The sequence below is a fragment of the Propithecus coquereli genome, unplaced genomic scaffold (assembly GCF_000956105.1).
Source record: "Propithecus coquereli isolate 6110/MARCELLA unplaced genomic scaffold, Pcoq_1.0 Scaffold71, whole genome shotgun sequence".
NCBI classification, from domain to species: domain Eukaryota; kingdom Metazoa; phylum Chordata; class Mammalia; order Primates; family Indriidae; genus Propithecus; species Propithecus coquereli.
The window spans coordinates 10,480,020-10,501,349 of record NW_012153174.1 but is presented as its reverse complement, the minus strand read 5'-3'; the positions used below and the strand labels follow the sequence as shown (position 1 = coordinate 10,501,349).

At 36.0% G+C, this 21,330-nt stretch overlaps 1 protein-coding gene across 2 annotated transcripts in view; it reads right to left on the bottom strand.

Moving 5' to 3' along the window:
* Positions 1–21,330, bottom strand: part of SNTG1 (syntrophin, gamma 1) — a 362,225-nt gene that overhangs the window by 94,416 nt on the left and 246,479 nt on the right. For both annotated transcript variants that reach the window (XM_012661402.1, XM_012661403.1), the window contains exons 12-13: positions 20,659–20,775; positions 19,012–19,083 (exon numbers count right to left, since the gene is read on the bottom strand). In XM_012661402.1, coding sequence (XP_012516856.1) covers positions 19,012–19,083; positions 20,659–20,775 — 189 coding nt within the window. The remainder of the gene's footprint in view (positions 1–19,011; positions 19,084–20,658; positions 20,776–21,330) is intronic.

Below are 21,330 nucleotides of genomic sequence, written 5' to 3'. Positions count from 1 at the left end.
TTCTGGGGGAACTATAATCTCTTATATATTAATATTGATATACTCTTCATATACTATCTTTACTTTAATCTTTATAATAATCCATCACAATAGGCTATAATCTTTATTTCTATGAGGAAAATGGGTCTTAAACACATAGATTACTTCCCCACTTTGGAAGCTGTTTGGTCTAAAAATTAAGAACGTCAGTTTGGGGCCAGGCGCGGTGGCTCACACCTGTAATCCTAGCACTCTTGGAGGCCGAGGTGGGCGGATTGTTTGAGCTCAGGAGTTCAAGACCAGCCTGAGCAAGAGCGAGACCCCGTCTCTACCAAAAATAGATGGAAATTAATTGGACAGCTAAAAATATAGAGAGAAAATTGGCCGGGCATGGTGGTGCATGCCTGTAGTCCTGGCTGCTCGGGAGGCTGAGGCAGTAGGATTGCTTGAGCCCAAGAGTTTGAGGTTGCTGTGAGCTAGGCTGACCCCAAGGCACTCTAGCCCGGGCAACAGAGCACAACTCTGTCTCAAAAAAAAAAAAAAAAAAAAGAACGTCAATTTGGGAGTCATTCAACCTAAATTTGAATGTCAGTTTAACCACTTATTTTATCTCTCTACGAGTTAGCATAGCCATTTTTAGAGAGCACTTGATAGTACCTGCCTCAAGATTCTTGCGAAGATTAAATAAATTGATGGATGTGTATCACTTAGAAAAGTGACAGGTACATATTAAAGTGGTCTATAATATCATTAACATCACATGGTATCACTAACAATTACAATATTAACCATCACTAATATTGACTATTATTAAAAACCAAAATCAAATCTGACTCTGAACCCTGTGTACATTTCAGGAGACACACTTGTCTCTATAACATAGTGTGATACTGCTGTGGTAGAATGTAAGATACATTAATATAAGGCAAAGCCAGGAAGGATCCATCTTCTAACAAAATTAGCTAACAGTATTCACTTGAAAGGACAAATGCTTGTCAGAATTGTGTATTGTATAGACAAATATGACTTTTCTGCCATTCTCTAGAGATCGTGTGTGTGCCTACGCAGGTGTGTGAATTCTGTGCCAGCTTAAAATAGCTACATAAATGCTAACCTTGATCCCTATATTTATTTATAGTTCCTGTTAATAATAGTATTTTTCATTTGAATAAGATCATTTCTGTTAAGAAATGATTTTATAGATATCCCATTTTCCATTTTGTATTTGAGAAAATGAAGGTTTACAAAGACCAAATGACTTAAACGCATACACACCCTGAAATTTCAGAGATAATGGAATAGGAAAGATATGGTTTTTTAAAAAATATAACCACCATCCACAGGTGTTTTTTTTGATTATCAGAATTAGAATACATATTCTAAGATTAGAATTTTTACATTCAGAAATCTATGGGGGAAAGGTGGCTTATATAAGGTGGGTCTGGGATAAATTTCCCCCACCTCTATGACACCAGAAGAGTGGCAGTTTTAAATGACAGAGCCCTTCCTGTCAGCATCCCTCGTGTCACTGGGATTTACCTGATACAGAAGCAAATGCATTAATCCATACCTTGGAGCACAATCAAAGTTATTTCTCTATGGCTCTCACGACCAGGCAATACTCAACCCAACCTATTTCCTGTCCTTCTCACATTCTGTTTATAACACTCGTAATGATTCCTTTGTTAAACCTATCTGCACAGTGTTGCTCAAGCTCCTTCGCTGCCTTGTTATGACTTAGATTTAGCTGGCTTAGAGAAGAGAACGCCACTTTGTATTAATATCAGTGCCTTTTATTTGCATTCTTGATTTCCTACTGAATATACTTGAAGCAGATTTCATTATTATTTTGATTGTATAGACAGAATTTTCCCTACGACATTATTATTGAAACCAAAAGAAGCTTTACTAACATAAATGAACATTATCAGAATCAGAAAAGCAAACAAACAAGCAGGAGAATGCAAAATGACAAGAATTAATTTCTTATACTATTGAGTGGGACGACTTGCAGAATTGCCTAGTGAGATTAATGGTTTGAATTGATAGTCATAAGACTCATCTTCCAGATTTCAATTCTAATATTCTATCTCTGAGAATAGTTACATAATAATAAAAAAATTTTTAAATTCATGCTTAAAAAACTCATAGGCAGAGAGTATGTAGTTTTCCAGAGAAATGGCCATTCAGAGGGGTTGGGAAATACTACGTGTTGCTATAAATGGGGACATCACAGGGCCATAACCAGTAGGAATTGTGACTGGGCCTGCCTTCAAGAAATAATTCAAACAATCCCACATTTAAATGTATCCTGAGAATGAAATTATAATTCTTAACTTTTAATACTTGGTATGTGGAATTTGTCCTTCAATGTTCCAGTGTTTCTTTGTGAAAACTCCATCTTCCCACTGCAGTTTATATTAATTTTTTCTTCAAATGTTGTTAAAAACAGGTGGTCATCACCTTCTAAAAAGTAACCTTTTATATCCTTGAGGACAATTATCAAGTCACCTCTCAGCTTTCTCTTTATGAAATCAAATGAAGCAAATTATTGCTTTCCTCATAGGTGCTGTGTTTCAGCTACTTAACGATCTTAGTATCCCTCCACTGCAGCCTAGCCAACTTTTTCCAAAACCCTCAAGTAGTAAAAGCCATAAACTAGCAGAATGGACTCATATGGATCTGACTGGCACGGGGCATAAAGGAGACACTTGTGTCACCTGAAATTGCACTTCTATTTATATACCCACATACTGGATTAGTTCCCTGCCCCGGGAGATGTAAAAAGTGCAGATCATTGTGCGAACTGGTATCTGGCAGCAAACCTCATAAAATGTGTTCAATTAATCCTGCACATTTTGTCAGATAAAAGGGAAGTCTGGGGCCAAACTCTTCAGTTAGTATTCATTAATATAGATGATATAATCTTTGGCCTGTCTTACGAGTCCCCTTCTAAAGAATCACTCAGGACTAAGGAGTGCTATTTCCATCCCAGTCCCATTAGATGCAGTCCCCTCTCCACCCCATTACGTCTTTTAAACAAATACAAATAACTTTCAACTGTGCAAACCTTTTCTAGGCCAGCTCAACACTACCTATACTCTCTACGATCTCAGCAGTACCCATAATAGGTATACAGTTGACATTCAATAAAAAGCGCACTGCATGCCTGCTGTGTCAGGCACTGCTCCTATCTGGGGACATACCACTGAGCAAAACGGATGACATCTCTCCCTGATGGAGCTTTGGTTTGAGTAAGACCAAGATAAACCACAAAATAAACAAGAAAATGCTTAATCATGATGTGTCAGACAATGATAAAGATAGTTAAAAGCTCTAGGGAGTGCTTAGCCTCAGGGGGCGCTGCCATTTATACAGCATGATAAGAAAAGGAATCCTAAAGAGGTGGCATTTGAGGAGAGGCATGAAGTAGAAGAGTAAACCATTTGAGATATCTAGGGAGGAAGGCAGGAAGTTCAAGAACCTGAGGCTGTGTGTGCCCATCATGAGTGCAGAACTGGTGTGAGTGATTAGGCGAGCCGCAGGAGGCTGAGCATTCGGGGGAGGGCTGGGGGGCACGGTGCAGGGGAGACCTTACAGGGCCCTGAGAACTTTGGATTGTACTTTGAGTCAAATTGGAAGCTAACAGAGGAAAAGGTTAAAGCAGGAAATCAGGTGAGAAACATGAGGCCAATCCAGGTGAGGCGAGTGGTTTGGGATATACTTTGCTGGTGTATCAGATGAGGGCATGATAAAAAGAGATTTCTGGGGTTACTCTGAAGTCTTGGGTGTGAGTAAGTGAAAAATTAGAACGGCTGTTAACTGAAGTGGGTGTTTGCAGTATGGGAACACGTTAAATTTGACATGTGGACACCACATGGAGGCATCCAGAAGGCACTAAAAACTTTGGAGTTTTTTGTTTCTTTTTATTAAATTTCAGAATATTGTGGGGGTACAAACGTTTTGGTGACATAAACTGCTTTTGTAACATTGAGTTAAAGTTATAAGTGTGCCCATCCCCCAGATAGTGTGCACTGTGCCCCTTAGGTGTGAATTTACCCATCCCCTCGCCACCTGCTTTATTTCTGATGAATGTTATTCCTGTATGTGTACGTAAGTATTGATCGATTAGTTCCAATTTAATGGTGAATACATGTGGTGTTTGTTTTTCCATTCTTGTGATACTTCATTTAGAAGAATGATCTCCAATTCCATCTAGGTTGTTACAAAAGGTATTAGTTCACCCTTTTTTTCTATGACTGAGTAGTACTGCATGGTATACACATACCGCATGTTATTAATCCACTCATGTATTGATGGGCACTTGAGTTGTTTCCACATCTTTGCATTTGTGAATTGTGCTGCTATAAACATTCGAGTGCAAGTGTCTTTTATATAGAATGTCTTTTTTTCCTTTGGGTAAATACACAGCAGTGGGATTGCTGGATCAAGTGGTATTTCGACTTTTGGTTCTTTGAGGTATCTCCATACTCCTTTCCACAGAGGTTGCACTAGTTTGCAGTCCCACCAGCAGTGTATGAGTGTTCCTATTTCCCTGCATCCATGTCAGCATTTGTTGTTTTGGGACTTCTTGATAAAAACCATTCTCACTGGAGATAAGTGATACCTCACTGTGGTTTCGATTTGAATTTCCCTGATGGTTAGAACTGTTGAGCATTTTTTCATATGTTTCTTGTCTATTAATCTTCTTCTTTTGAAAAGTTTCTGTTCATATCTTTTGCCCACTTTTTAATGGGGTTGTTCGATTTTTTTGCTGATTTTCCTGAGTTCTTTATAGATTCTAGTTATCAGCCCTTTAGTGGATGTATAGCATGAAAATATTTTCTTCTGTTCTGTAGGTTGCCGATTTGCTCTAATAATAGTTTCCTTGGCTGTGCGGAAGCTTTGTAATTTGATCAGGTCCCGTTTATTTATTTTTTGTTCTTGCTGTGATTGCTTTGGGAGTCTTCTTCAAAAATTCTTCACCTCAGCCAATGTCTATAAAAGTTTTGGGGCGGGCTCTGAATAAATTCAGAATCATTGGCATGTAAGTGGCATTTAAGGAAATGTAATTGGAAATTGATTGGTAATAGCTAAAGAGTGAGTTTCCAAGAAGGACAATTAGCATTACTGGCTTATTCTGAGTAGTTTCGGGTCCTCCTTTGTCATTTTTCTACAAAATACTACAACCACCAAAACATATCTCTAGAATAGATTTCCTTTCACAATCCAAAAATAGCATTATTGTCAGTTTTACACATTTTCCTAAATAAAAAACAGATTATGTATTATGTACAAGTACTACAAATAAAACTGCGAATTTAAAACTATAAAATACTGTATATAAATATATGTATATATGCTAATTTAATATGTTTTAATCTACATAATATTATTGGAAAAATAGAGGTTATGAAAATAATTGAGCATGGCATAACTCAAGAGCCATAATTTATGTCTGGAATAAAACACATCCCTCTCTCCTTTTATATGCAATTCTTTTCCATTCCTGACATTTAAAAAACTACATGCCTTATAGTGTTCATCATATTAGTTTATGTTTAAACATCAATAAAATACAAGCATATAACTTTTATAACTCTAATTTTGTAGAAATACAAAGTATAAGGTATTCTTCTGTCCAAAGTTAGTTATTATTTCTGCACTCATATTTGATAAACCCTTAAAGTTCTTAATTGATCTATTATATAGTGTTTATTATATTTGGTCTCAAGTTATCATATCAATTAAAATGTTTTCTATGTCAACTTATCTCTTGTTGAGATAGTTATGATTTTGTTTATTTGAAAACATTTCTCCAAAAACAGAAGTATAAGGGAGGAGACAAACTGAACAAATGAAGTTTAAATATGTGTTTAATTGTATTTAATTTGTGTTTGCACATTCGTGTCCTCAAGCGAATCCACACTTACCGTCAGGGTCACTCTGACGGCGTGCCAGCGCAGGAGGAGCCTTGTCCACCTGCAGGTCACTTGCCCTCAGCGAATCTGTAAGCGGGCCTGAAGCTGCAAACACATACCTGGCTCTGGTTTCACTTTTGTTCTCTTTTCTAAGTCGCAGCCCAATCCTTCCATGTCACCAGAGCCCTAGGATGCTGCACTTGGGGACCATGGGTCACATGGTGGGCTGGTGAACAAAGGACGGCATAAGAGAGAGGGTGGCGCGGAAGGGTGCTGGCAGAAATGCTGAACAGAGCCGCTGCTGTTCGTAACTTGGCTCTAGTTTGTGGCACTTTGCTCTCATACATTGCAGTGTGTGCAAGCTTAGAGTCTCTCCCAGCAAAAAGAGAATCTGAAAACGATGCCTGCTAAGGACAACACTTTCTGGTCCAATGAGAAAAACTGAATGTATTATTTTTAGCACTTTGATGTCACTGACATAATTTTGTATTGACCAACTACATCTTCATCAGCCTTTGTCCCTAAGTCAAGATGCAGAAGCCTGTAAAAAGTATGTTGAACAAAGATTCCTGCCATGGTTTGCAAATTCCATGTGAGAATATCAAAAGAAGAGAACGCTATTTGATTTGTTCTGTTTGAACTGTTATATTAAGCAAATCTTTAACAATAAAATTGCCTGTCACATACAATATCCGTTTTGAAGAAGCTGTCTGCACTGCCTGCCTGGCCCCTCCTCCTGGGGGCACACGGTTCCAGGGGATGGATCGGCAACTTTTAGGGATTGCACATGATGGAGTCGATTACTATCTTCAAAAGACTTCTCACGGTAGAGGACGGTGAAGAAAGAGCTACAGACCAGGGTTATATTCCCATTTCTGCTGCTGACTCCGTGTGACAAAAGGCCCAGGGGATACCACCTAGCCTCCCCCTGCCCAAATAGAGGCGTCTGCACGCTACTTCCACGTAGGATGTGGTTGCTGAGAAATACCTACCACCTGGTAATAGCCTCACCTCTGATCACTGAGACACTCTCAATTGCTTTTTCCATAACGTATGTGGTTGTAATGGAGCTTATACCAAACCCAGAGAAAAGTAATCTTCAAGAGTTACAAAGATGAGCAAAGACCAGATCGCCACTAAAGAAATGAATCCATTCTCTTAATTTTGAGCACTTGCTCAAAAGACTATCCTCTGATTCCAAGGATGGAAGGGACAGTTTATTCAAATATTTACTTGAACTAAGGTACAACAAACCTAGGTCTTTAGATTCGCCAGAAAGTTATATCATGCAGAAAATGGGTGTGGAGACTACACTGGATAAAAAAATGAAAGAACTGCCTTGGGCATATGACTAATAATCCTTCAAGAGCAACATATATTTCAAGAGCAATTTAGAGACAGAAATCACTAACATGTATTTAGTGCTTATTAAGTGCCTATTTTAATCAGACTTATTTATACTACTAACCCTATAATGTAGCTATAATTATAATTCCTGATTTAAGGATGAGGATTCTGATGATAATTAATACCTCATTGATATATTGCTAGCAATTATTGGGGCCAGAATTCAAGCCCAGGTAATCTGAGGGCAGTTCATTCTATTAACATGTTGCTATTCTTTCTCTTGGCCAAATAATCGAGTAATCCATGTTAATCAGACATGCAGAAATAAAACAATATTTAGTACATATTGAATGACTGAAGTGTGAATGTACTTATGGGAAAAATTATTTTTAGAAATTATTATGAATTGTTTCTAGAAATACAAGTAACCATAAATATATTCCTAAGATTTATTTCAGTTTCTATGAAGTCCATTGGCTGTTACTCAGAGTGAACAATATAGGAAGAGAGTAATAAGTTCTACAGTAATGCTAAAGCAAAATTGAATATTATTCCATGTGTCCATTTAAAAAGTATCAAAAGAAAGTTATCTATTATTTTCAAAACATTGTAACCAATATCACCAAGACACAACAGCAAAACATGTACACACACTTGTGTGCATGTGGTTGTATTTGTGTCCTTGAATATATCCTTGGAAAAGAAAACATTCCATGGGAGTGCATTATTTCTCTCTCAACTACTCTTGGCCACAACAAATTGGAACACTATAAAGAGTTTTCTCAATGGGTAGTTCTTTAAAAAATTATGAACAAAGTCAATTTTGGCAAGAGCCAACTGTGGATAAATGTAATCCCAAAGGTAAAGCTTAAATATTTCTAACTGTATTATTTAGGAAAAAATATGAGTTAATTGAACATATTTCAGATATTTTGGAGTTTGGCTAAACATTCTTTTTTTTCTTACATATGTTACATAATAATTTTAAAGCTGCCAAGCTGGAAGGGAAAAAATAAACAATGAAACCTAATCACAAAAATTAAGTTTAGTAAATCGGATCCATATATGCCTTAAAAATCCAAAAACCTGGACTCGCTCCAAATCCCATTTCACACAGTATAAACATATTTACCCATTTAATGTAAACATCACAGCCCTGTAAAACCACATTTTCCAGATATAGGCTAGTGAGGACAGAGAACTGCTGGGTCCCAAAAGCTGCTTCCTTATACATCCCTGGTACACAGTGAGTGAGTAGTTACCATGGTAACTGTAATCTTTCTCTACTTCTACTAAAAGGGATGGTGAGGAATAAAACTGATCAATTCAGTTATGTAAAACATGCAAAAGTTAAGTAGCAAGAGGTAGAGAGTGTTTTATGTATGTTGCTATGACTCTATAAGAAAAAATATTAGTTGTAGAAGTTGATATTGTTCTAATGAAAATAGCAAAAATGTCAAGAACTATATTATTATTGTTAATGATGTTATATAAAATATTGTTGATTTTATTAATAGTCAATTAATGTGATCGAAAACTCGCACTGCACACTATGTCACTGCATCATTTAAGAAAGTATATTCTAAATCAGCTTTAAGGATATTTCAACATTTTTCCACAATATTTCTTAATGATGAAGACCTCAGGAAGGGATGACGCCTAGCTTTCTGATATTAAAACTATTATTTTCACTTTTAAAAACAATAATATAAGATTTTGGAAGGTCAGTTTTAAAATCATATGCTATAGTAATATGCTAAATCAGAATGCTATAGTAATATTAAGTCCAGAAAGACTATGGAAAAGCCTGAAATAGAGGTGAAGGAATTGAAGCCGAAAAGAGGATTACAAATAATTCTCTTCCTAAGGGATTAATTCTTGAGATTGGCGCCAAATTGATTTGAGTGACAAAACCTATTTTCTAGCTTTCTTCTTAGACTAAGGGTATGTTCTGATTAACTGTCCACACAAAATTTTAATTACCAGGAATTATGGAAGATAAGTCATCATTTATTTTAAATACTTTGAGAACGCTATTTGTTCAATTTTATAAATATTTATTTGGAATACGTTAGGCAGATTTTTCCAAATACACTATCATATTTTTACTTAAATTACTGGAATCAATTAAAATATTAGGATTTAAAGCAGCAATGCTTCTCAGTGCTTATTTTCAGAACAATATTAGGACTATGCTTCTAACTCACATTTAAGGGGAATAGATTTCTGCAACATGGAAGTTTGTAATCATGATTAACACACAGCTCTTAGACCTCCTTAGATGGGGAAAGAATGCTCCATAAATAATTAGGTTTTGAGAAAGATAGAAGTAAAGTTTTGGTTTATTTTGAATATGTATGAGTTACTTTCACTGTAAATACTGGAAAACAGAATTAGGTATCTTCGGTGTAAATATTAAGTTCGTAATGAGATAAAATGACTGAATCCTTTATTAACCACATTCTTTCGCTGATAAATAATTGTTTCCTTAAATATGGACCTCGAGTTGCTTTAGAAGTTGCTTGAAGAAATTGTGAGAATATAACTTTTATAACTAAAAGGACATTGTGAGAGTCATCCTATAATTTACAGAGACCATATACAATGATTTAAAATATTTTGATGAATTCATGCTTTATTCACACTTGACATAAAAAATACAACGCAAATGGTATCACTTAAAAGTAATAATGTGAGGAAAAATATAATGAAAGTATGTGTTACTAGATAAGAACAAACTAAAAGGATCAGAAACTCTCAGTTGGAATAAAAAACAAAGAAGGAAAAGAGTATAAAACTATCAGGCCTTGATGCCTTTGAACTTTTAAGAGCATAAAGAGCTCAATGAAACAATTTTTGAAATATGAGATTTTATTAATTAATACCCTGGGGCTTGAGAGATGTCTTGGAAAAATAGAAATAAGTACTTTATATAACAGATGGTCAATTTGTATAAGTCACTATCACAAGAGAGTACATGCTAAAATATTAATAAATCCAAGAAAATGTTATTATATTATAAAAATATAAACTTATATTTTTATCAGTTGTGATTATTTTATTTTATGATAACAGGAAGCTGGGTTTGAAGTTGCCGGGATTGGCTTTACGCATGGTAGTACTTTCCACTACGATGTGTTATCTACGGCATGTTCACAGCTAGAGCTCAGAATGGCTGCGCCTCACTTTTCACCCAGAGCAGAAAACCTGCAACTTTAATGTACAGTCTGTAAAGCCTCTTAAAAGGAAATGGAGTTCTATTATCAGAGGAATAAGATAAAAACATAATTTAAGAAGCTTGGATTTTAGGAAGGGACTAAACATTTTTTGGCAATTTAATTCTTAAGTGTTCATTGAAAAAACAACGAGCCATAATCTCTATAAATGACTTAAGAAAATGTTAAACAATAGAAACTTATTGTTAAAAATTATTATTTTTAAAATTAAATCCAATATAAATATATTCAAAAAATGCAGAGACACATCTTTTTTACTAAGATGGTACTGTGGTTTGAATGTATCCCCCAAATTTTGCGTATTGGATACTTAATCCTCAAATTGTATGTTGATAAGGAGTGGGGCCGTTGGGAGGTTATTAGGCTTAGACAGACTCATGAGGGTGGGCTCCCATAATGGGATTCATGGCTTTCTAAGGAGAAGAAAGGAGAGGTGAGCTACTAGGCTTGCTGTCTTGCTAAGTGATAGCTCTGCCACATTATGACAGAGACAGCTCTCATCATGCTCTTGTACTTCCCAGCACCCAGAATCATGAGCTAAACAACCTCTGCTCTTTATAAATTACCCAGGCTCTGGCATTCGGTTATAGCAAGAGAAAACAGGCTAACACAGAGGGTCTAACGAAGAAGAAACTTTCTTTCAAAAGTGGTAACTTCAGGTCAAGTTACACTATTCTCCACTAATACCTGTCATTAATATAAAATTCGACTGTAAAATGATTCTTCATATACACTACAGTCTTCTGGAAGTATTTTTGTCTTTAAGAATCCTTTAGCACTTGCCTAATATTGATATCAATACACTCAGATACCAGATGATATATTTTACATTTTGTTTCTGTTATAGCTTCATTTATGTGTATGGTATATATTTCTATATTCTTGTATATTGATTTTTTTGCTTTTATTTCAAACTAGGTTATAAGAAATATACTCTAATTTTTAAGTGTCTCTTTTCTATTCAAAATGTTAGCAGTTTTGGCAAAAGAAATAATAATATTGGGTTTAGCTTTTCAGTGATGAATACAGTAAATATGGGGCATAGAAAATATATCTGATATCAAAATATGAGGATCATAAATCCATACATATTTCTTTCATTAAGATGCAATTTTCTATTATTTTAATTTTAAAAACAAATTTATTTTCCATTACTTTTTTCTTTATTTCACTCATTTTTAATAGTATTTCTTTTTAGTTACTCTTAATTTGAGCACAACTGTAGTCAGCACTGCTTTAGAAAGTTCATTACTAGCTGGGTTGCCTTTCGGGGTGTCTATCATGACTTCCTGCATTGGCTCTACATGAGGCAGGTTTGCTTTTCTTGCTTGCTTGTTTTGCAATTCTGTTTATATAGCAATTCCTGGAATGTGATAATTTTAATATAATCATATTTAAAGGACATTTGCATGTTAATTACAAATATTTATTTTCTGAAACATTTGTGAACTGCCAATGTGATAAGTCATCACTCCCTACCCCTGTACATTAGTGTGCATTTTCTGCAAACAAGAACATTAGGGCATTCATCTACATAACTACAATGCAACCATCAGAACAAGGAATTTGCTATTGAATTTTGCTGTTGTCTAGTCCTCAGACTCCATTCACATCCCACCACTTCAGAATCCTGTGTTGCATATGGTGTCCTGCGTCTTTTGTTGCCTTCAGTGGGAACAATGCCTTGGTCTCTCCCTAACTTATTGACTTTGACACCATTGAAAACAACAGGCCAGTTATTTTATAGAATGTTCCTCACCTGGCCTAGACTAGATTAGATTAAATCACACTAGATTTGGTTAGATTACATCAGATTCCCCCTTTATTACATACATTAGAATGGATGTTTCCTCCTGGTTAGACTGCAGGTACACAGCTTCAGCAGGAATGCCATGGACCCCTATTGTTCTAGTTGTGATACTCTACCACCCTATCAGACACGCATAATTTTGATTTGTTCCATTAATAAAATATTCACTTTGATAAATTTATCAAGACAGTGCTGCCACTCCTGTGCCCTATAAAGTTTCTCTTTCTTCCTTAAAAAGTATAGAAAGTTCTTTGTGAGAAGGTACTTTGAAAGGACGTAAGTAATCTACCCCTTACCAAATTTTCCACTTATTTATTTTTATAAAGATGGATTAGTGGTACACTGTGTTATCTGATGGGTTATAATGGATTATTATCAGTATTTATTTTAACCCAGATTTGCCCATGAATGCCCCTACCCCTTGAAGCTGGTTTCTGTGTCTTCTGACCTGGCTACATCATTCTGTCAACACCTGATTTTCTAGCACAGTAGAATGATTTAGTCACATCTTTTACTTTCTGTGCCACAAACCAGCCATCAAAACATTGCTCTGCAGAGTTCTGGTTCCCTGTAGGGGAGAGTGGGATTTGGAAACTGAGTGTGGAGTGTGCTTCTTGCTGACAGAGACTCTGACCCCAGGTACTCTCAAGGCTTTCAAGGGACAATGTAAGGTAGTGTATCTGCGCACACACACGCACACACACATTCACATCTGTGTTTTTATAGCTAACTATGTTATATATATATGCATACACACACACACATATATATATATATATATATATATATATATATATGTCAGACTGAGGTTGAATTCCAGTATTTCTAATTCTAAGAATAACCCAACATGACAGCGTTAATTCTAGTCTTCTTTCTTTCTTTCCATGTTTACAGCTCTCATCTCTGACAGTGTGAAATCAGGCTCCTGTTTCCTTTACCCCATAACATATCCACTGAATTGATCAGGCTCTCTCCTTCACTGCCCATCTTCCACCTGCACACACCTCCCAAGCCCTCTCACTAAGCCCTGCCAGGCACATTTTCTTAGTATTGTTTTTCTAAAAATCATTTTAGAAGAATATCAGTGTGACAACATTGATCACTATATACATTTATCAAGATTTTAAAATTAATATATATAATGTTAGTCTGAAAAGCAGTGCCCTAAAAGATAAAAAAGAAAGAACAAGATTTATGATAAAAATACTTGTTCACACCAAATCTAATGCTATCTCTTATAAGGGAAGGCTTTAAATATCTACAGACAAAATGGTCTTCCACTTTTGAAGGGTTTACCAAACAAATGACATCAGAGGTGCATTTCCATAACAGTGGCGTAGGACTCAGCTATGCTGCGTAAAGTCAGACAACCCATTGGTTCCTCCTCTGTCTTTCCCATTTGTGATCTGTTAACATGACAACTACTGTATCTTGGCTTCATGTCATGCAGTCAGGTCCTGCCTTTCTCTCACAGGGAAGAACCTGACCATTGCAACTGAACTCCCAAATTCAGCTGTAGGATGAGATCAAGGTTCCACTGGGCATTGTCCCTGAGCTAAGGACCGTGGGTGTTCTCTAGGAGGGAGAGGACTTTGGTGCCAAGACAGACGAGGACAGGACGCAGGGGTGTACCTTTCTTTCCTATAGACACTGGATCATATAATTCTTGTTAGCTGAAGAGGTGATAAAGGAAAACACAGGCCCCCCAAAACTAGGAGGAAAAGTACTAAAGAGATAAGTTAGTGAATTAATAAAAAATATAAGATATTTTTCATAGATTTTAAATATTTATATTTGCCAACTTTTATAATTATTCTCCATTATAATTCTTTTCTCATACTCAGTATTTACTTTCATGCCTAATTTTGTATTCCTACTTTTACATCTTATTTAATTAATAAAGGCCCAAAATTGAATAAGTGACAGGTCACATGGCAACTGGACACCACCCCGCTGATGAACACCAGAGAGCCTCTAATGCTCAAATGGACCCAGTCCTGTGACTTAGATCAGATCAGCTAATTGCCATGAGTAGTGTTGACTATTCCCTACATCTTTTCCTCATTTCTGAAAAAAATAACGGAATTCTAGCTTTTTGTTCATTTATTTTTTTCTCTAATCCCCATGTTGTTTCAGGCTCCTCGCCATTGCCAATCCTAAATTTGAGATGTGTAACATTGGACATTTCTATTAGGCATGTCACTGGGCAGACATGTATACTGTCGGACACTTAGAAAACTCAGGGACTAGGTCTGGGCAGGGCATGTGCATTTTTGGGTCACCAGGATAGAACTGCTGGTGCTTCTGTGTATGTCAGTGGTGAGACCTTTCATCCAGTGGGAGCAGTTGGCCTTAGGAGGAGTAAGGACAGTCATCTGTCAGGGTAGGGCTGCTGCTAGGTGTTTGCAATGCTGACAGTTTACATGCAGGAAATAGAACCACCACCTAGGAGTGAGAATGGCAAGCTAATTTTGACAAAAAAAGAAAGAAGGTTTAATACAGGTTCTAGGGAATGGGCTAAGAAAATATAGCATAATGGTGAGGCAGAATTAGAGGCTTTCTTGAGGTTTTAATTTAGAATTGAAAGCACGGTGTGTCTTTCTCTAGCTGCGTTTAGCTACATTGCTATATTAGGCGAACATTTTACCAAAGGAATCAGTAAAACCAGAGCTGTGCTAGAGGGCTGGTCTACGCAAGCATGTCCTACCACGTGCACACTGATTGGCCTTTGGCCTTGCAGAATCTTGTGCTCAAGACCCTCTTGTCTACCTCACTTCTCCCAGCCCACTGCCCACACCCGCATTTGAAGGTGCCCCTGGAGCCCTCCTCTGCCACTCTTCCAATCCCATCTGACACTGGAACTAGAATAAGATATTTTAAAAGACAAACTCTGTCCCTGCTCATGCATGAAATCCTTCAACAGCTTGCCTTTGTTCTTCAGATAAAGTTCATGTAATTTATATGTTTATTTCACAGCTTCGCCCATCCAAACACCAACACAACCTCATATCCAAGCAAACTGCAGCTGTACTCAATTTGTTTCAGTTGTTGAAGGGACACACACTTCTTTGCACGCCTGGGAAAGTCTGCGTATTATTCCCTGGGCCCAGGATGCTCCCTCTTCCTCCCTCTGGCTGAACTCCAGCCCCAGCCATGGCACATTTTCCTTTGCGGGACCATTTAACAATCATTAAGGTTCAGTTCATCTGAGTCCTCTCCCAATGCCCTTCCTAAACTCCTCAGTCAGCCAGGACTGCTGTGGGCTCAGCCCTCCCATACAGCTGTGCTGGTTCCCAGCCCCGGTGGAGCGCTGGGCACGTGGAAGGCGCTCGATGAAGAATTGCAATATGAATTAATAAACAAAAATGCATTTACAAATCTAATGGCAAATTTTTAATCTTCATGACAACTTCTGCATCAGTAACCCCACTTAACAGATAAATAAATCGAAGTTTATAGTGCCCAGTGCATTTTTAAAGGACTATGTGTTTAGTTAAAGAAGCGGCATTTGTTGCCAAGTTTCTCTTACTCTGAAAGCTTTGGTCTCTCATCAGGACTGGGCTGGCTCTCTGGTTCTCATTTCTGTTCAAATTACCAAGGTTTATACTGAGAGAGAAAGAGGGAGTGTAGTACAATGTGTAAGAGCACAGATTTCTTAGACACTGCCAGGTTCAAATCTTTAGCTCTGATATTTACTAGCTATGTGACCTTCGGCCACTTACTTAAACTTTCTTTGCCTCAGTTTCCATTATGTTAAATGGAAATAATAATAACCAACTTATAGTGGTGTTGCCAAGATTAAATGGATTAATGTATAATGCACTTAGGACAATATCGGGCACGTACAGGTAAGACGCATATACCAGATATTCACTATTGCTTCATTTTGTTATTACTGGTGTAGCTTCATTATCAATGTATCAGAACAGTCAGCGTTTTTCTGATTCATGGTCCCAGGCCAGACATTCTGCAGTCCAGATGTTTAAATATGCTTTTAAATTTTCCTCATCGGAGGAAAATCCCTTTCCAGAGGCAGAAGTCTACAACTCGCACAACTTCCGCAGGACTGCTCCATCACGGCAGCGGATGTCTGGGCTATAGAACAACCCCCTTCACAGCTGCTCGCCAGCCTCAAATATCTGAGACTGTCGAGCCAGTCACCCTCCAACCACTGATACCACTTATCCTGAGACATGAGAATGTGCTAGAATATGATCTGCATGCAGGGAAATAATCCATTTAGCACTGAGTCTAATGTCTACTCCTCTGTTCTTAGTCTACACAAAAGTTTCCTTTGGAATGGGGGTTGACTGAAGGATGATTTTGTATGTCAAAGGTAAAGCCACAAAGCATAGAGCATTAGTGTGGTACTCGTTAATGGCAGGAGACCTTTCTTACTTACATCTAACAACTGAGAATAGATTTATATTTTATTTGATTTCTGAGAATATTTATCTCCAAGCCTCACTAACTTATGCGAAAATTTTTCTAAGGCAACTAATAGGATTCTAGTAAATTTTATGTAGAAAGTTAAAATGAGAACTACTCTTTGATTTTAATTTGGTCAGAGTGCAAATACACAGGCACTCTCATAAATACTTGTCATAGCAGTAGAAGTTGATATGGCTTCTGTAGGATGCAATTTAGACAAATGAATCTAACATCTTCGATATATTAATATATTTTTTCCATCCAAGATTTCCAAAACTCAGAATTTAGAATAAAGGAAATAACTTAGAATTTGCATAACAGTCTTTGAGCAAAGATCAGTTCTTCCCTATTATTTTTATTGTCTCCTTTATGTATTTATTTAACATTGTGTCACTCTAATGAAGTGCAAGCTCAATGAGAGAAGTGACTTTTTCTGCCTTTCCCCAGCCATATTACAAGTGCTTAGATTACCTGGTATATAGGAAGCACTTAATAATTTTCTGTTAAATAAATCAAATGATGATTATTGTGATATGTCTGATAGCAAGAACAAGTAGGGAAAGAACCCAAACGTAAAATTTAAAAATTGACTACATGAATATGGTGAAATGATAGGATAGATAAAATCTATAGAAAGATATGGAGTTTCTTTTAAGAATATTAACTAACAAAGAAATAATATTAAGGCATTTTTAACATGATAGAACAGATCACAACTAGCATAATCTTACATTGGTCAAAAAATTTTAACTAAAAGAAATAAAATATTGAGTGTTTATATATATAGTGATGGAGTCAGATATTATTTTTATTTTCTTCTTCAAAATTGTTCTTATTTAAAATATTATAAGAAGCTGCATTATGTTGTAATGGTTAAGCAGCTTTTTTTTTTCCTAAGAGGGGTTTTTAAAGACCATGTAACTATTTGGAGATTGTTTGGAAATAATTTGTTTAAATAATAATATAAAATATATTTTTGATTATTACTGTGAAAAGGTTATGTTAGTGCATATACAGGGAATGGCAAACACACCTGATTTGTTGAGGTGGTTTGTTTGTTTCTTGCTTTCTTGCTTTTATTCTAAGTTCATTAGTACTTTTATTAAAAATATACAATTAGAAAGCTATACCGTTGTCTATTTTGGCAATTTTTTCAAAAACTCAGAATTGGATATGATCTCCTTTTCCTCAGATACTGGCCCATCTTTGTGGAATTGCCAGAATCTTCTTTACTAACAATAAACTCAAGTGTTGCAGGTTGTTCTTCCACCATTAGGCCCACAGCAGAACTCACAGCATGCACAGTGATGAGCTGTCAGTAAACTATATTAGATCTTGTACTATAGAGAACTTCAGCTTTAATCTAAACTTCTCTGTAAAGAAGAAAAATTATGAACACTTTTGAGGTAATCACATTTTTTTGTCTCTTTGCCTTCAGACACTTTTGATCCATTTCATTATATTTTAAATGTTCCAACATGTTCTACTCTACTAAGTCTTTAACTTGAAAAGAAATAACTAACATAAAGCACAGGGGACTTAGTTCTCCTTGGTTACAGAGACAAGGTTGGCCTTAAGCAAAGATTTAATTATCAATCTGTGGTGCTTCCGAGACTGTAAATCCCAAAGCAGAAAGTGAATGTTAATTATTTTTTAAGTCTTATAAGTTGTTTTTATTTTAATTCTTTAAAAAAGGCTATAGAAACCATTTGGAATTTTACAGAATGCCTGATGACTTGAAATTACAAGAATCCTATGTATAGCACAGACATTTAATTGATCTATGTCAACTGTATTCTATATCCTTTGCATATTCAGAGAGATAGTCAAACCACAAGGTCAAAACCAAAACAAAACAAAACCTTTCTCTGCATTTATCTTGATATTTTCTGCCCAAATCTTTCTCTTATACATTTTGTTCATCAAAAAAAAAAAAGAAAAAGAAAAAGAATTGAAAAGAAGAAACTATAATGACAATCAAGGTTTAAATTCAGACAATTTCCATTCAAACCTTCTACTTCTTCCTCAATGAACTCCTCCCCCAGCTGCTCCCTGTTCCCTCTCCCACTGGGGCACGGCAGAAACTGTGCATTATCTAACCACTAACGTGGGTGCGTGCTTTCCTGCATTCTATATTTTCTTTTCCTTTATGTATTATTTTTCTTTATCTTTTCTTTGTCCTTTCTTTTATATCCGTGAGTCATTTGTTTTTATGAGCTACTAATGAACCTGGAACCACTGTTGGCTGGGGGAACACGATTGAAATAATGGCTATTTATTATCATACCTTGAGAATCTTGCACATGATCTCATAAACCGAGAATGTTTTCTCTGCTCTGGTCCAGTCCCAGGTGGTCACCTTTAAAAGGTGAGAAAATAATATGTCATTTGTTTCAGAGAGTCATTTTCCTCCCTATTTCACTCGTACAGTAGGGCGAACGATAAGGGAAACTCGCAGGGATGCATCCATTTAGCCTCTCAGCTGTGACACTATTTTCATAAAGGTCCTTGTGTGATGTTTTTGCTTCCTCTATTCTGAGCTTTATCACCACGTCTCTTTCCCTTTCAGCAAACAGTTTTTGTTGTGTACAATTTTTACTTGCCCCATGTCCTATGTATTGTAAATAATATGTGTATTCTCTACATATAAATCATAAGTATTTACATTCCACGCATATAATATTTTTTCTCAATTTACCACCAGTTAAACACAGAGAAGAGTATTGGCTTTAATTTTGAAAAGAGGATATAATTTATATTAAGAAATTTTAAGATTCCTTATGACATTGTGAAGACACCAAAACTACAATGGAGTTGTTTTCCTTATTTACGTTTAAAACATGTATTTGTCTGACTCCCTTTCATAAAAAATGATTCAGAATAGAATAGAGTAAAAGATATAAATATTAATCTGCCCCCTAACTTCCTGGTGCTTTAAACTTTATGTAGACACAGACATTTAAAATAGCAGCAAGTTGAGCTTGATGATGTCTAGACCTTATGTATTATTAGATCTGCAAGTAAGTGGTCTGGCATTTGGTATTTATATTCAGCAAATATTTATTAGATGTCTACTGTGCTATAAGGTACACATTTCCAAGATTAGGTGCAATAGGTGTCCATGCATATTTAGTACAAACACTAATGACTAGAATATGGAGTGTAAATAGAGTATCAAAAATGCCATTCACTTGGTTTAGAGAGACTTGTACAATAGAGATAAACATATTTTGACTGTTGTAAATGAAAGCTCACCAGAATATATTTCTGATTTTTTACCAAGAAAAGAGCCCTCCAATTTAAACTTTTAACACTGCAAAAGTTTGGCTAAGGTTGAAATAGACTTAATTCTAATTGTACAGAATGCTCTCTTCTGAGGTTTACTTATTATAACTTGCTACTAATAAATTAACTACAGCTTGAAAACTTACTGTTAGTAATTGAAAGTGTCAAAGAAATTTAAAAGGGCTATCAAAAGTCCTTTTAAAAATAAGAGATTGATAAGCATATTGGTTAATGTATAATGAATCTTCAAAATCACTCACTTTTATTTTACCCTTGACATATTCATTGCTTTAATTTTTATTCAATTAACAAAATGCACTGACATATGTTTAGAAATATTGTTTCTTAAAATTTCCTTTCCTATATCTTCATGAAATTTTTAACAGCATTATAATTTTATTCATTATTTTTTAGGTTCACTATGTAAACAGAAATTATTCCTAGATTTTTCAAGGGTTATTATAAAGCAATGTTTAATGCCAGAACATATTTTTAGTAAGATACTTAAGGACCATCTGTACTGATTTCTATTTTTTTCTGTATCTTATTTTCACAATATATTGACAATATGCTATTTGGTATTGCTAAGTTGACATCAATCTGTTGTGAAAACATGGGAGAGACAATACATTTGGATAAAAACACTTACTGGAGGTGCCAGAAACTTGTAAAGACAGGAGCCCCGCAGAGCGAGGAAGGTCGGTGAGTACACGCGGTCCTGCAGCGGGTCCTGCTCCCGGGCTTCACACCAGCCCATGTAGACGATCTGCAAGGAAATTGAACATAGTTAACTGCCAGGAAACTTCTTATTTTAGGTATCTTACGTGTATTTTGCATGTATTATGGTATTGTAATCTCTCACAAAATTATCAGATTAATTGGTACAAAAAGTACATTGAACCAGATTTACCTTAAATAAGTGAATGCCAACCTCTGACAAGAGTTTTCATCAGCATTTATCAAGTGTTTGTTTGTTTATGCAGTCCAGCCTACCATGAATTATATTTTCCAATCTCTACCAGTTCCTACTGCAAAAAATATTCAAGTATAATATAATAGAATCCACTAACTCATCTCATCAGCTTTCCAATTACTGACATTTTATTATATAGAAATGTATTCCCAATACAAAAAAAAAAAAAAAATTGAGACAGAGTCTTGCTCTGTTGCCCAAGCTGGAGTGTAGTGGCAGGACATAGCTTACTGCAGCCTCGAGCTACAGGACTCAAGCAAGCTCCCGAGTAGCTGGCACAACAGGCTACTGGCTAATTTGTTTTTATTTTTTGTAAAGATGGGGTCTTTCTATGTTGCCCAGGCTGGT